The 16,304-nt window shown below is 42.5% G+C and overlaps 1 protein-coding gene across 1 annotated transcript; it reads left to right on the forward strand.

Moving 5' to 3' along the window:
• Positions 1-1,867: 1,867 nt before the first annotated feature.
• alpi.2 (alkaline phosphatase, intestinal, tandem duplicate 2) lies at positions 1,868-8,197 on the forward strand. The gene is made up of 11 exons (XM_048252540.1): positions 1,868-1,975; positions 2,766-2,882; positions 4,413-4,528; positions 4,632-4,806; positions 4,916-5,088; positions 5,184-5,309; positions 5,401-5,470; positions 5,901-6,035; positions 6,315-6,506; positions 6,829-6,945; positions 7,528-8,197. The coding sequence occupies exons 1-11, from the start codon at positions 1,897-1,899 to the stop codon at positions 7,809-7,811; spliced, it is 1,584 nt and encodes a 527-aa protein (XP_048108497.1). The 5' UTR covers positions 1,868-1,896; the 3' UTR covers positions 7,812-8,197.
• Positions 8,198-16,304: the final 8,107 nt, after the last annotated feature.

The following is a 16,304-nucleotide window of genomic DNA, read 5'->3' on the forward strand; positions in this document are numbered from 1 at the left end:
CTGTAAAAGTTGCCTTTTCTTTATAATGTACTGTTTAAAAAACCTGGCCAGGTAGTATTGAGCTCTATAAGCTCCGTTTCTCTCTAACCATCTTTATAGTCCGTTAACTATCCTGATGACTGTGGGCGTAAGTCAGTGATCCAGGGCGAGTATAGTCAAAACAGACGATAGGGTCTAGAACGGTCACTCACCCTTCCACGCTCACTCTCACTCACTTTTCCTGTTCTGGCCCTATATGGCTGCGCTCTCGGAGAATCACATGTTTATTTTTTAAATGGAACGCGGGAAGAAAGCCAGGAGGAAGAATGAATGAATGGACAGGGGTAGAAGGCGATCGGCGCTTCTGATAACCTCCTTTAGCCTACTTTTCACACTGGATTTATCCTCTTCTTCACGCCCGATATACGGAATAATTGACTGTTTTTTCCGCATATCCTGGAGATGATTTCGAGGTGAGATTTTTCCTTTCCTTTTTCTTTGTGCTTGTGGAGTTTCAAAGACTGTCTTGACACATCCTCTGATTTATGGATTATTATTGCCGTGGATTATTTTCATTTTTTGACTGATTGACATTGAAAATACAGGTTTTTTTCCGTTACCTTTTTCGCTCTGTTTAATGGACTGAAACAGCGCTGGTTGCGCGTTTTTTCTTCCTTTTTTGTTGTGCCGCGTCGGCGGTATTTGGACAATTATAGACTCTGGCCTATGGGCCTATCTACCTCTCTCTCTTTCACGTTCTCACCCTCACCAAAACACTTCAATAAATCTAAGCATGCTAGAGATTATCTGTGAATGTGCGTTTTAATGAACCGATTACGTTAATTTGGTGACAACACGAGCTGAGCTTGTTACAGTGTCATTCTATGTATCAATGTGTGAGTCTGTATAAGTGTTGTCTAGCTCTGTGTAACTTATGGCTCCCAAATGCGAGACAAATTCCCCCTTGGGGCAATAAAGGTTTCATTCATTCAAAGGTACTGTTCAAAAACAATAAACTGACAATCATAGGCTCAGAAAAGCAAATGGAGTTCCAGGGAGTCTTTGTCATTGGCAAGATTATTTTTAAGTGGCTACAATCCATGACACAGGCCCACATGAGATGACCCTCTCACCACAGTCACCAGACCAAACTTGTAATCAATACCTGTCTACTGGGGAAACTGAACCTTTGACCATAGCAATTAGTACACATCAAACCTCAGCTCAGTGCTCAATGTAACCATGAACGTTACCACAGACACCTTAACTATGTGTTTCTTCTCTAGACTTTATCCAAGTCTCTTCTCTCTTTTTAAGAACCAAGTTTGTGAGTGGCCTTGTGAGTCTAGTTATTGTAAAATCCAACCCTGACAAACTGAGTGAAAAATAACTTTAACAGTAACCCATTACTCTACATGCTGATGAGATACACTCAACAAGGTAACATGTTTAGAGACTCATCTGTTTACCTTGTTTCTAACTAACACGTCTGCTGATCCATCTGACTAAACTAGAGACAGACAGATGGGAAGACATGAAGACAGACAGACAGAATAGGAAGATAGAAAATAGATAGTAAAACCGCTCCCCAAGTGTCATTTACATGGTCAAACAACAGCCATGCATGGTACAACTACAACAGACAGATAGTTGTATATTCACAGACTGGATGATCATGAAACATTATTTTCATGCATCATAACTGAGTTTGCCAACAAGTCATCAGTCTTGTGCAAAGAGGTAGAGTAAATCCCACAAACGAATGGATCTTCTTGTGTGTCCTAAGTTGATTAATAAGTGATTTAGATGGTGATTCTACCCTGGGAAGATGGTGTTTCTACTCTGTGCCCTTTGATCCAGAGGGAGTACTATAAATGCTCAGCTCACTGTAACACTCCATATCTATCCTACCCCACCATGGCTCCTACACATGCCTCACTGATCGCTGGACTATTTCTCTTTCTCTCCTTTGACTGGTGTCTATCAGTCATTCCTCGTAAGTACTATTTATTGAAGAGTAAAGTAAAGTTTTGGCTGAAGCATGTCTAAGCAATAACAAATGGGTAGCAAAACTCAAACTCAAATTCAGATTGGAATGTCCTTAAATAAATGTCTACTTGTACCATCTTACATAATGACTGAATTTGGCACGAACAGGTGAGTAGGATAATTTTCTGGGAAAGTAAGCAGGCATAGGAGGGATTGATGAAATATTACTTAAGTATAGAAAAACAATGTGTGAGGACAGAAATAAAAAATAACAATTTAATAGAGTATGGAAGGACTTATATGAATATTTATAATCAAACGTTGGTCAAGATAAAGTAAAGCCACACAGAACCTCATTAAGAACAATGTGTGCATGTACTGTAGGTGTGTGTGATCAGGTGTTTGTAAGAGCATGTATGTGATTTGGTGTATGTATGTATATGTTGTGTATGTATGTATGTATGTATGTATGTATGTATGTATGTATGTGAGCTGATGTGTTTGTGTGTGTGTGTGTGCGTGTGTAGGCGTTCTATGTGTGGAAGGGCATGCGACAGTTGTATATGTATGTATGGAGTATGGGTCATAGTGAGGGTGTCCTATGTAGATGTGGGTGAATATGTGTGAGTATGAATGCTTGTGAGTAACAGAATGTAAATACCTAGACTTAGTAGGACTGTAAATGTAAAGGTTAATGTATCTGTACTGGTAAAAGCAATTTCTGTTACATGTACAAAACCAAATAAATATAATCTCTGAGAAAGGAGAGCAGCCAAGTAAACATGTTTATTCTTCAGCTGAGGAGGAAGACCCCCGCTTCTGGAATGTGAAGGGCAAAGAAGCCTTATTAACTGCACTGGAGATAAAACCTAATCTGCACAAGGCAAAAAACCTCATCCTCTTTCTAGGAGATGGTAAGTCATGGCATCAAATTCGTTTGTAATTAGGCAATGATGAGCCTCAGCCCCTCTGACAGAGGTGAGACTTCAGAAATGAAAAGAAGTTACATAAAATAAGAAATATTAAGAATAAAAAACAAAAACTGCTTGCTTTGTAATGGGCGTGCATATATTCAATTTCACAAGTCACATATTCAATTTACTGTTTTAAAGTTAATTTGATATTGGAGATACCTTCTTACTAGCTCATTCATCAGCTTATGTATTTTCTTCTGATGTTGGAACGATTACAAAATAGTTAATAATTGTATGACCTGTTGTGATCAACATGTCCAACAATGCTACAATAAAATTAAAAAAAATGCAGCATCTTATAAAAATGCCTTGTCCTGTTGGACTACGAGATAACAAGATATATAAGTGTGAAGGTAAGCTCACTGACCAATAAGTCTGGGGATATCAATATCTCTCCAAGCCTTTGTAATAGTTTAATCTATTAATTTATCAAGGACCATATTCCTATGTTCAATGTCACAAAACTACAGCAGGCAATAGATAAAAGTTACACTATTTCCAAGCAGTCCATAAAGTCTAATAACTTGATAAGTCGATAAGTTACTGAACTCTTCTTTTATAGCTGGATACTGGTCACTATTATTACACCGACATGACGTGTTATTTTGGAACTTATTTTATCACTTTTTACAGTCGGATCATGAAAACCTGACCATGTCATAAATATGTAGATACTTTCACTTGGGTGTGGTAGCTTGTGTGTGCGATATGTGTGTATGTGTATACTGCTCATAAAAGTACACAATTAACTTACTGTGTACTTACAATCTTATCACTGAAATCTGCTGACAATTAACTACATGGAGCTGTATGACAGTTAATTTATTGTTTCTAAGAAGCACAATGTTCCTTCACCCAGAGTCTTGAGGTCTTCTCTATGTTGCATAACTATTAGGGGTTTGCACGGCGTGTCATCAGATCTGGACATCGCCATATTGGAGATACTCGCCTCATTAGAAAGCATTAGGCACTGAAGTAAATTCCTAACATCGTCAAGGAAAATGGTTAATTATTGCCGTGTTTTAGGTTGTACCAATAGGTCAGACTGAGAAAAACATCTGGTGTAGGTATCGACTTCCAAACGTTATTAAAAAACCAGGGAGAAGGGACAATAATGCCAGAAGTTATCAAAGGAAGGGGGGCGCTTGTGGTTGAACTTGGTACTTCGTCTCCCTCACCCAACTCATATGGATCTGCGCTGCCAATAATCCGTAATTTCTCGAAATATCGCGCCTTTTCTTGTGGTCCAAGTCCTGCCCTATATGCCTTTGCATCTTAGACGCATTTTGATGAGCTTTTCTGTTGTTTAGACACGCTACAATCACGTAAGATATCCAAAGTGCATAATACTCCATTGTACTTCATTCACTGAGTATCGCCAATATGGCCGCGCGTGCTGGGTTACCATAGTTACCGGCCAGAACGTGACGTCGGTGCAAACCCCTAATTACTTCTTTGATCAATCCCAAGGTATGGGATTTACCACAGTCACAGCAGCAAGGATTCTGAAAGGTCAGATGGCAGGGAAAACAGGAGAGGAAACTTCTCTAGCCATGGACACCTTCCCCTATCTGGCTTTGTCCAAGGTACCAATGACATAGGGAAACTGTAATTTCCAACACTTGTTTTACAGGCCATTTACAGACTATTGTGTAGTCACCAAGTCTATATGTGTATGTTTGTGAGTAGACTTACAATGTAGATCAGCAGATGCCTGACAGTGCTGGCACTGCCACAGCCTACCACTGCGGCGTGAAGGCTAACTATGGCACCCTGGGGATCACTGCAGCTGCCCGCCGTGGCGACTGTGCCACTGCCAAAGGCAACGAGGTCAAGTCGGTTCTTCACCGAGCCAAGATGGCAGGTACGGCAGTCATCACCACCCATAGAAGGTGCAAGTTGTACAAACTGAAACGACAGTCGTTTGCCTAAAGTTTTATCTGATTCATGGAGTGTATTGTGTCTTGGTGCAGGGAAATCAGTGGGTATCGTAACAACCACCCGTGTTCAGCACGCTTCCCCTGCTGCCAGCTACAGCCACTCCGCTGACAGAGACTGGTACAGTGACTATGAGCTAAAAAACGATAATGTAGTAGGAGACTGCAAGGACATCGCCTACCAGCTGGTGCACAACACTGATATCAATGTAAGACTTACTGCTGACTCATGTACTGACTGTACTTTTCAAGAAATTAGCAAATGATTGATTAAAACGGCAAAACACAATACATTCTCCACTAGGTAATTCTGGGAGGGGGTCGGACATATATGCTCCCTCAAGAAACTCCTGACCCTGAGTACCCAAGCCTCAATGGAAGTCGCCTGGACAAAACCAATCTCATTGATGAGTGGCTTAAGAACAAGCAGGTACACACACTACAGAAATATTACGTATACGTATTTTGGAAGTTTAGGTAGAGATTTAATATTCTGTAACAGAATATTTTTTTCTTTCAAGAAAGCACATTATGTGTGGAACAAATCACAACTTGATGCAGTGGACGAGGAAGAGACTGACTATTTAATAGGTAAGTCAAAGCTTCCTTCTGAAACGGATAGTTCCGGTCCTTGATTATGATTGGCTGAATCGCGTTCGATACTGTTGTAAACGGAAGAATGATTATCTATGAATACATCGTTAAATTTCTTGTTGCTGCACCTTTATTTTATGAAACCTTGCCAGATATATGTAGTAACCGTTTCAGAAAAGCAATAAGCCACTCGAGTCTGTCAGTTACACTGATTTTAGAACAGCTCCACTTGCGAGTCGTGCCTAACAACACCCCTTAGCTGTTCTAAAATCAGTGTAACTTACACCGACATCACATCCATTAATTCACCATTCTCAAATTTGATGAGGGTGAAGATGAAACTGTCAAATTAACAAATTAACAAATTAACAACTAAAAGAGTTGGTTGCCAGAGTTACCATTCACAAGTGATCATTTTCACACTTAGGACTCTTTGAGCCAAAGGACACAAAATATAACATCGACCGAGACAAGGCGAGTGACCCATCTCTCACAGAAATGGTGGAGAAGGCCATCAAAATCCTACGCAAAAACCCAAATGGATTCTACCTCTTTGTAGAAGATAAGTTCCAAAATAAAACTATCATCAAGTGAATGTGCACGGTCATACATTACTCTGACAAGACGCAAGATATGCAGACATCATTTGATTCATTAATGTTTGATTTGGTGACAAAACAGAAAAGCAGGCAAATAAATGTATTCATGCTGGCAAACATATACATGCCCACATGTGAATGCCTCTGGAAACAGAACGTGTTACTAAAGCTACTGCCTGTGTTCATGACTGTGAAAGAGATTCTTTTTATGTGATACTTATCAATGCTTTTGCTTACTTCAAGGGGCAGAATCGACCATGGTCATCACGGCAGCAGTGCCAAGAAGGCACTGACCGAGACTGTGGAGTTTGACAATGCCATCACCAGGGCAGCGAATCTGACCAGTGAAATGGACACCCTGTCAGTGGTCACAGCTGACCATTCCCACGTCTTCTCCTTTGGAGGGCACTCTGACAGAGGAAATCCTGTTTTAGGTAAAGACAATGAGCCTGAGTTCTCTGCTTCTCTTAAAGGTTTACACAGATGATGGTCCACAGCACTCTGATGAGATGGTTAGCAATACTGAAAGCCATTGGTTCCAAAAGCGTAGGTTTGGTCTCAGCTTTGGTAGGGATGACAACCATCAATCCCCATCAAGGGCAAAGGGAATACTAATCTGAAGTTTTACCTTTTCCTTGGGTATGGACTGGCAGACGGCCCAGATCATTTACCATTGTCGGCACATCTGCCTCCTTTGTGTCTGGTATATTGAGAAAAATGATTGATGATTACATGTACAGTATGCATTCTTTTCAGGACTGTCACGAAGACTTGCCACTGACAACCTGCCATTTACAACGGCTCTGTATGGAAATGGCCCAGGATTTGCGATTGTCAATGGCAGCCGACCATCCATTAACAACTCTATATCAAGTATGTCTTAATTTTCTGGATAACAATTTTCACTTGAGCCAAGCCTTGTTGACCTATACACATGCCATTGGTATTTACTGTATTTATCCTAATGCTTTAGCGCCATCTTGTGGACACAAATGTTAGTCCCTGACAAACAAAGCTGTATGTGGACTTTGAGAACTTAAAGGTGGGGTAAGCGACACTGGATGATGCTTAGCAGACATTTTTGTCCAAAGTAACTTACATTACATTTGAACCAAAGACGAAACAAAAAACACCAGAGAGGTAGCTCACTCCTCCCTGAGAAACTCCACGCAGTATTTTGTCATTGTTCGGGGTACAAGCTACCCCCACTCAGGAGCTAGGGCTGTGTAAGAACTAAGTATTTTCAGAGAATGGAGAGCTAGCTAATCGTGAGGAGATATTCACTGCATGTTAAAAAAAGTGTTGAGTCTTAGAATTTGTTTATCATCGCTTACCCTACCTTTAGACTTTCCTGAACTTGACCACCCTTTTATTAAGAGATAATGATACGCTTATTTAAAAAGTCTTTGTTGATGAAACTCATTTTGTGTTGTGTTGTCCTGTTTTTATTATCAGATGGGAATGACTACAAACAGCAATCAGCAGTGCCAATGGACTCTGAAACACATGGCATAGAGGATGTAGCCATCTTTGCCAAAGGCCCAATGGCCCACCTCTTCCACGGAGTTCAGGAGCAGAGCTATATTGCGCATGCCATGGCCTATGCTGCTTGCATCGAGCCATACACCAACTGCAATGAGCTACTACCAGAGCCAGACCATGCTGGATCCATCCAGTGCAATCTCCTGGTCCTTCTGCTGGGCTTACTGCCTTCTGTTCTATATCTGTTCTCTGTCTGAAACCACACAAATGCAGTGGGAACACTCAGTCCTGTCTTCTTTTCTTGTCTTGCAACTCTGCTTACTGGTGTCCATGAAAAATATCATAAATTGTTCCAGATTAACCTCATCCTTGCTTTACCAAAATGTTTTATATCACACTACACTTGCAATGGATTTAATTTATTTTATAACTAAATATGATTCCTCTGTGAGGAGACAACACCATTTTAGCCATGTTAGATGACTCTAATGCGCCTCTATGGCTGCTAGAAGATAGCATGAAAGATTAATGATGTATTACACCAACTCAAAATAATTTATACAATTAGAAATCAGGGCTTAAAATTCATTTTTCAAAATGGGGGGGAATTCCCCCCTTAGGTTATTCATGTAGGGGATTTTACACAATTTGGGGGGAAGGGGGTCGATTCTGATACCAAGTCAAGAATTGCGATTTCAATGCCGATACTTTTTAAAAAAAGTGTTTGATTTTGGGGCCCCACCACCCTGACGTCATCAGTAATATATACTGTAGTGGGATCATTCACAACAGTGGACATCCTAGATACTGCTTGACTCTCTCCACACACACAAACACACACTGAAAAATGATAGCTTATGTGATATGTTTCTATCATATATTTTGAATTCATATAGAGTGTATTTATTTAATAATGCATTTAGCATTTTACTAGTAATTACTAGTAGCTAAACATATTTAGTAATTTGAATGCCTCATATTGACGTTTAACCTATAACACTTAGGCATATCTTTACTGTGGTGTGTAGGTCCAATTGAGTGCACATTGCTGATGAGTAGGTGTAATTGAGTGCCTGTCACTTTAAGAAAATATGTGAGAGTAATTCTATGGAGTAATTAGCCCCCCTTCAACCTGACGGTTTTAGGCTATAGTCGCTAGTGAATAAAAGTTGTGCATAGTGCGGTATGTGTATGCAAATTATTATGTTTTCTATGTATTTCTATGGAAAAAATAGTACAAAAATGCAGCAGCTTTAAGTTAATATTTTAGCCACCTTTCAACTTCAATGTAATATGGATATATGCAATGCAAATAAATGTTATTTACATTACCGACACTTCTGTATTGGTATTCTGTATTAGGCTCAAACAGTCCATTCCACCACACTGTAACATGTACCACAGTGGAATCCACCTGCTGACATCTCACTGTGCGTCTGCGATGTCTCTCACATGACTGTATCTGGAAAAAAATATGTAAGAACAGTTTTTTGCCTTAGAGTCCGGAAACACGTGTTCCTATATTACACTAGTTACATGTGTAGAGATGGGATTTGTTTATGGCTAATCTGTCCTGTCCAATGTCTTCCTGTGTCATTGTCTTATGGGGGAATGTGTAATGCTAATGTGATTGGGGTCTGTGAGTGTTTCTTCACCTTGTCTGGTTATGTCGAAACAGAGGCAGATAACAACATGTCCTATGTTTTCATGCATCACTTACTGAGAAAAAAAATCCCCAAGGGGATAATAAAGTTTCTAACTACCTAACTAGTTAAAACTGTTTGTTACAAGCAACTGTTTAAGTGAGCGTTTTCCTTCGAACACAGCTCATGTGTAACAGTAAGCACATATAGCCTACCACTCTTCCAAGTGATCCTTTTTTTAGATGCTGGTTGCAAATTGTCTGGCATCTGGAGTCTGACAAAAGTTCACTTCCAAAGTAATATCATTGTCTGCTTTCTTTTTAACTCTATGTGACCGTAAAAATGATTGACTGTCACAAAATACATTGGTCACTGCATTATGTTTGTGTAACCAGGGATAGGCCCCAGTACACAAGATCTACACACTTATGCTAAGTAGAAGTACACTAAACACTGGTGACTGCTACCTAGTACTTCTGAGGCTATCCAAGTAAATGGATGCAAACAAGAAGGCTGTTAACGATCAATAAATATTTTATTTATGTCTGTGTGTCTTGGTGACTTAGGTTTGTATCAGAAGCAAGGGTACAAAACATGGATGAGATAACACAAAAGAAACAAACAACATAAGGAAACATACATGAGGCAAGGTGTCAATCCCAGGAAAGCCATCATAACACTGCTAGAGTACCTCTGGCAAACACTCAACCATACGTGATCACACAGTACATTTGCACACCAATGTAACACAGCAAATGTCTCACGGACAGGATAAATCACACAGAGAACAAGCTTATATGAGTAAATAAGTTTAAGGCTACACTCAGCCACTAGGGCGTGTTCACACTGCAAACTAAGGGCGGAATACTACCAGTAGGTTACTCACACAACATATCACTGACAGATGGCGCTAACAACCATTCCTAGGATCAACACTCAAGCCAAAGAAATAAAATAAGCAAATATAACAAACAGGGATGGAGGAGAGAACCACGTCAGCTTTCGTGTGCACCCTAGTAGCCACAGGAGAACACTCGTCTGCTGGACATAAGACAGACTCGGTAGAGCCGCGGTGCTTAGTAGAAAGGAAGGCACTTAAGACTGGCCAGCTGGAGCCATACACTTGGAAACGAGCAATGCCCAGTGTGTAGTTCTGGCACAACCTCTCCACAAAAGATCCAATAGACAAATGGTCCTTTCCTACCAGCGACGGCAACGTGCGTTCCAAACAATTCACTAGAGCATCCCTTAATGTGTCCAGGAGGAAGTTACGTAGCCATTACTTCACATCGCACCCACAGGTGTATGTAATCACTGAGCACAGGTTATGTGCACACTGAATTGCGCTGCCTGACTACACTCACCCCCGCCATTAATGTTCACCGTCCCGGTGAACCAGCTCCAAGGTACCATAGGTCGAGCTAGACAGAGTCAGGGTTGTATTTATAGACAGGGTAGTTGGGCAAGGGGCACGTATAGCTGACTTCGGTAGGTTGTAGTGGTTTGAGAGTTGACCGGCCGTACTACGACTAGAAGACCTACAGTGATGGCCAAAAGTATTGGCACCCATCCTAAAGTTCACTGAAAAGAGGAATATAAAATCATCTTTTGGAAATTCATCTTAATGCCTTAAGTGAAAAATGAGGAAATCTCTAACCTTTAAGGACACCAATTTTCTTAGTGAATGAATAATGTATCATAAATAAATAAATGTTCTTCCTTAAAATACAGGGGTCATAAGTATTCCCACCCCCATGTTAAATTCCCATAGAGACAGGCAGATTTTTATTTTTAAAGGCCAGTTATTTCATGGATCCAGAATACTGTGCATCCTGATAAAGTTACCTTGGTTTTTTGGAATTAAAATAGTCCCACATCATCACATACCCTTCACCATACCTAGAGATTGGCATGGGTGTTATTTCAGTTAGCCTATTAGCTGGTTTGATTTGCATTGAGCTCAATGAGCATCAAACCAGCTAATAGGCTAACTGAAATAACACCCATGCCAATCTCTAGGTATGGTGAAGGGTATGTGATGATGTGGGGCTATTTTAATAGTTCCTCTTCAAAACACCTGCCTTGGTCTGAATGGATCCGTTGTGGCACTCACAAAAGACTTGGCTTTTTGATCCTTGGTGGGGTAAGCTTGTGTGAACTTGGAAAATACATCAGTTACCACCAATACGTTTTCATGGCCGCTGCTGGCACGGTCCAAGATGGTGAAGTCAATGGCGACGATCTCAAGGGGTCTGGTGGCCAGTAGACTTCCCCGGAATGTCCTAACCTTGGGCTGGGAAGCCTTTGCGACCACACACCGTTCACATTCTTCACACCACTTCTTGATGTAATGGCACATCCTTGGCCAATAACACCGCTGACGAATCAGACTTGTGGTACGATCTACTCCCTGGTGGCCATGATTATTATGCAAGTTGGTAAGCACTAGGGATCGACCGATATCGGGCCGATATTTGCGTTTTTTACGTGTATCGGCATCGGCCGATAAGCCGCTGCATTCGATGATAGTTTTTTCCCCGCATTATTTACATACAGGCGTCCACGGCAGCTCTGTGTTGCTGGAGACGCTGCGCCTCCCCCACGAGCAGAGTGCTGAAAGCCTGCTCTTCAAGACAACAGTAAACTTTAAACTTTCAAAGCATCTTTTAACTGTTTGACTTAGCTGAAATATTGCCATACACTTTGAAGGTGGAAGCAAGTTTGTGGGTCCAAATGGAAAACACGAATGATAGATAGGTAGGCTACTTTTTTTAATGCTTAATGATCGTTTATAAAACTGCTTGCCATTGTATTTAGGGAGCTGCAAATAGCTAAGTTGTAGGCTATCCATATTCATGCGGTAGCTGTTACAAACACTGGTCATATGATTAAGTAGCCTAATGCCAACGTTGTTCCGTGGTATTTGTGAGAGTTTTATTCAGCGACCACCTGGCTGAGTGTTGGACGCTTGTGGTGTGTGTGTGTGTGTGTCTCCCTCCCTGAATGCCTCTATAAAACATGCTTGCCATTGTATTTAGGGAGCTGCAAATAGCTAAGTTGTAGGCTATCCGTATGCATGCGTTAGCGGTAGCTGTTACGAACACTGGTCAATCATATGATTAAAGGAACCGTATGTAAGAAATGTATTTTAATTAATCATAAAATGGCCCTGGTATGTCACTAGACATTAAGAAATCATGTTCATTTCAAATACTTATATCACTGACAACAGTAGTCCGGCCAGGATATTGTTATTTTAAAAAGTGAAGTTGCAGCCCTCAACTGATGTTGATGTTGTGTTTTGGCCTGAAGCGCCACCTTCCACCTATGTACTAATCACAAAGTTAGTAGTGTTTCGGCATCCGGGTTGGCAACCTCGAATCAGGGGGGAGGGGGAGGGGATACAGTAATTTGAAAGTGATTGCAGTACCAGATTTGGCCACAATCTTACATATGGTTCCTTTAAGTAATGCCGACTTTGTTACGAGATATTTGTGGGAGTTTTATTCAGCGACCACCTGGCTGAGTTTTGGACGCGTGTGGTGTGTGCGTCTCCCTCCCCCTCTCCTTTGAGCGGGGCGGAGTTGCCATCGCAGTGATCAGAGCTTTAATAATGAATATGGCAAAAGAAGTTGTAGGCTATCCATAGAGACCATGTAGCTGTTACAAACACTGGTCATAAGGATTAAGTAGCTCAATGCCAACGTTGTTCCGGGTATTTGTGAGAGTTTTATTCAGCCGCACCACCTGGCTGGAGTGTTGGACGCCAGGTGTGTGTGTGTGTGTGTCTCCTGAATGCCTCTATAAAACATGCTTGCCATTGTATTTAGGGGAGCTGCAAATAGCTAAGTTGTAGGCTATCCGGTGATGCATGCTGCTAGCGTAGCTGTTACTTAACACTGGTGATCAGAGCTTTAATAATGTTCTGCATTTTAATTAATCATAAATGGCCGTGGTATGTCACTAGACATTAAGAAATCATATATTTCAAATAATTTAGTGTGAATATTATCATGTACCATCATACCAGACATGCCTTATGCCTTACTTGTTTAGAGCCGTTTGCTAACGTTATCATTATCAATCCAGTTCAATGGTGGTTCGTCAGCTACCAAACAGAAGTTTGTGTGTGCGTCCGGTCTGTCTCACTCAGTGGGACACACGCATCATCACAGCAATATGAGAGTGCTGCGCTACCTGAAGGAGAGATTTTAAAACTTTGAGAGATACGTTTTTATACCTTTTGACGTTGATGCCGTTTAGAACAGAAACATCTGACACCACGTTATTTTCCTCTGCTGATTTATGTTCTGTGGTTGACAAATCTGGCAGCTTTTTTTAGAAAAATATAGACATAGAAAAATTGAAACCATGCCGTCTAAAATGACAAATCAAGCACTTTATTTCAATAGGTACTTTTCAGGCTTATTGTTTTCTTAAATTATTTAAATGTGTTGACAAAGGACATTTTGTGATGACTTGAATTATGTCTTATAATATGTCAGCAAGCAATGCATCATCAAGGCTGTGTTGTAAGATGTTGATGAAAGCATTTTGCACAGTTAACCATATCCAGTGCACCCATCCATCCTTTTTTTAAATTGAGACTTATAACATTTGTTATCATCATTTGTGTAATTATGTGTCATTTGTATGATGTAAATTGAGGGAGCAAAATAAAAGCAGTATCGGCTCCAAATATCGGCTCAAGAAAATCGGCAGCCTGTATCGGTCATCGGCTAAGGCTGATGGAAAAAAAAACGGTATCGGTACTAAAAAATCCATATCGGTCGATCCCTAGTAAGCACCTCTCCCCGTAGGGTCGCTGGTAGGAGGAGTTGGAATACTGTGGTCCTGGCTGGGGGTAGTTGCACCTCTCTATACAGCAGCCTGTGCTTTTCCCTGATTCGGGGCCACTGTTTAACAAGCTCTTTCTCCCAGTCTGGTGACATCCTTAATTCGGTAGTGGTTGGTGTGCGGCCCCTCTTCCAAAAGTACATAAAGGCAGAGATACAAGGGTCAGCAGCTTGTAGCACTTGCAGGTCATCCTTGCTTCGGGACACTGTAGCCCCAACCTCGCATACTTCGGCTGCCCGGGGGCCACTTTGCTTAGTATACCATGTGGGACTTGAATGCCTGGACTAATGGCCCTACCCGGGAGGGGTTCGACTCCCCGGGGGCCCAGCCCGGAGGTCATCTCTGTTGGTGCAGAAGGTGGAGGTTCTGCACTGCCTGTCGCTGTTGTGTCCTGTGCAAGGAATTCATCCACCCGGGGTCCCAGCCCGGTGGTCATCTCTGTTGGTGCAGAAGGTCGAAGTTCTGCACTGCCTGTCGCTGTCGTGTCCTGTGCAAGGAATTCAGCCACCCGGGGACCCAGCCCGGTGGTCATCTCTGTTGGTGCAGAAGGTGGAGGTTCTGCACTGCCTGTCGCTGTCGTGTCCTGTGCAAGGAATTCAGCCACCCGGGGGCCCAGCCCGGGGGTCGTCTTTATCAGTGCAGAAGGTGGAGGTTCTGCAGTGCTTGATGCTGTCGTTTCCTGTGCAAGGAATTTAGCCAACCCGGGGCCCAGTCTTTGGGGGGGAGCAAGAACGCTGGATAGGCTAGCCTTCACCTTTAGGGGGTTGACCATCTGGGGGTCCAGCCCAGAGGCCTCCCTTGACGTTGAACTGGGTCGAAGTGTAGGGGCACCTAGCTGGGTTGTCACAAGGTCTGGGATGGGGGCCACTGGCAGTCTGGAGAGTGCGTCCGCATTGCGGTTAGCTGTGCCAGGTCTGTACTTTATCTCATAATCTAACAGAGCCAGTTGTGACACCCACCGCAGTTCAACAGCTGCCAACTTTGCTGGTAGCTGAGGGGGTTATTATCCGTATACACTGTAAACCGGTTGCCAAGGAGGTATTCCCGGAATTTTTCTGTTACTGCCCATTTCAAATCTAAGAGCTCCAGTTTCATGGCACTGTAACTCGACATATTTCGTTCGCTTGGGCGTAAGCCTCGGCTAGCGTATGCGATTGGGCGCCTCTGCCCCTCCTGTTCTTGGGACAACACCGACCCCAGTCCAGAATGACTGGCATCAATTTCCACCACGAACGGGCGGGAAAAGTCTGCATACCCCAACACTGGGGCATGAACCAGTCGATCTTTTAATGTCAGGAATGCTTCCTCACAGGCCAGGCTCCAATGCTGTTCAATGGACCCCCGCACCCGGGGCCCAGGCTTCTTTCGGGTACCCTCCAGTGCCCCCACTAGCTTGTGCAATGGAGCGGCAACGTTTGCAAAACCTGCCACAAACCGTCTGTAATAGGACGCGAACCCCAGGAAAGAGCGGAGCTCCTTGACAGTAGAGGGCCTTTTCCACTCTGAAACTGCTCGGATCTTTTCCGGGTTGGTGGCTACTGATATTATGAGTCCCAAGTAACTTACCTCAGTCTGAAAGAACCTGCATTTCTTCAGCTTCAACTTTAGGTTGTGCTGTTGGAGACGGGTGAGGACCATTTCCAAGCGTTGAAGATGTTGCTGGACAGTGGTTGAAAAGATCACTATATGGTCCAGGTATAGTAATAGTGCGTGAAAGCTCTGATCTCCAAAGATACGTTCCATCAAACGCTGGAACGTACCTGGAGCGTTGCACAATCCAAATGGCATCCTGTTAAATTCAAACAGACCAAAGGGTGTGCAGAACGCTGTCTTTTCACGGTCTTGCTCCCGAACCAGGACCTGATTGTAACCACATGCGAGGTCCAAGGTGCTGAACCATTTGGCTCCGCTTAACACATCCAGGGTCTCCACAATCCTGGGTAAGGGGAAAGCATCTTTCCGCGTCTTCGCATTAAGTTGCCGGTAATCTACACAAAGACGGGTAGAGCCATCTTTCTTTTGTACCACCACTATCGGTGACGCATAGGGGCTGCAACTGGGACTGATAACCTTCTGATCCAGCAACTCTTGCACGTGTTGTTTAACTGTGTCGTACTGGGATGGCGGAAGGCGGCGATACTGTTGCCGCACTGGAGCCTGATCAAGTAAGGGAATAATAGTGTTCATAATAATTCAGTCTATCTGTATGGATACACTGAATGAGGACTGCTTGCTCCTGACAATCTCCCT

The sequence above is a fragment of the Alosa alosa genome, chromosome 9 (genome assembly GCF_017589495.1).
Source record: "Alosa alosa isolate M-15738 ecotype Scorff River chromosome 9, AALO_Geno_1.1, whole genome shotgun sequence".
Taxonomy (NCBI): Eukaryota; Metazoa; Chordata; class Actinopteri; order Clupeiformes; family Clupeidae; genus Alosa; species Alosa alosa.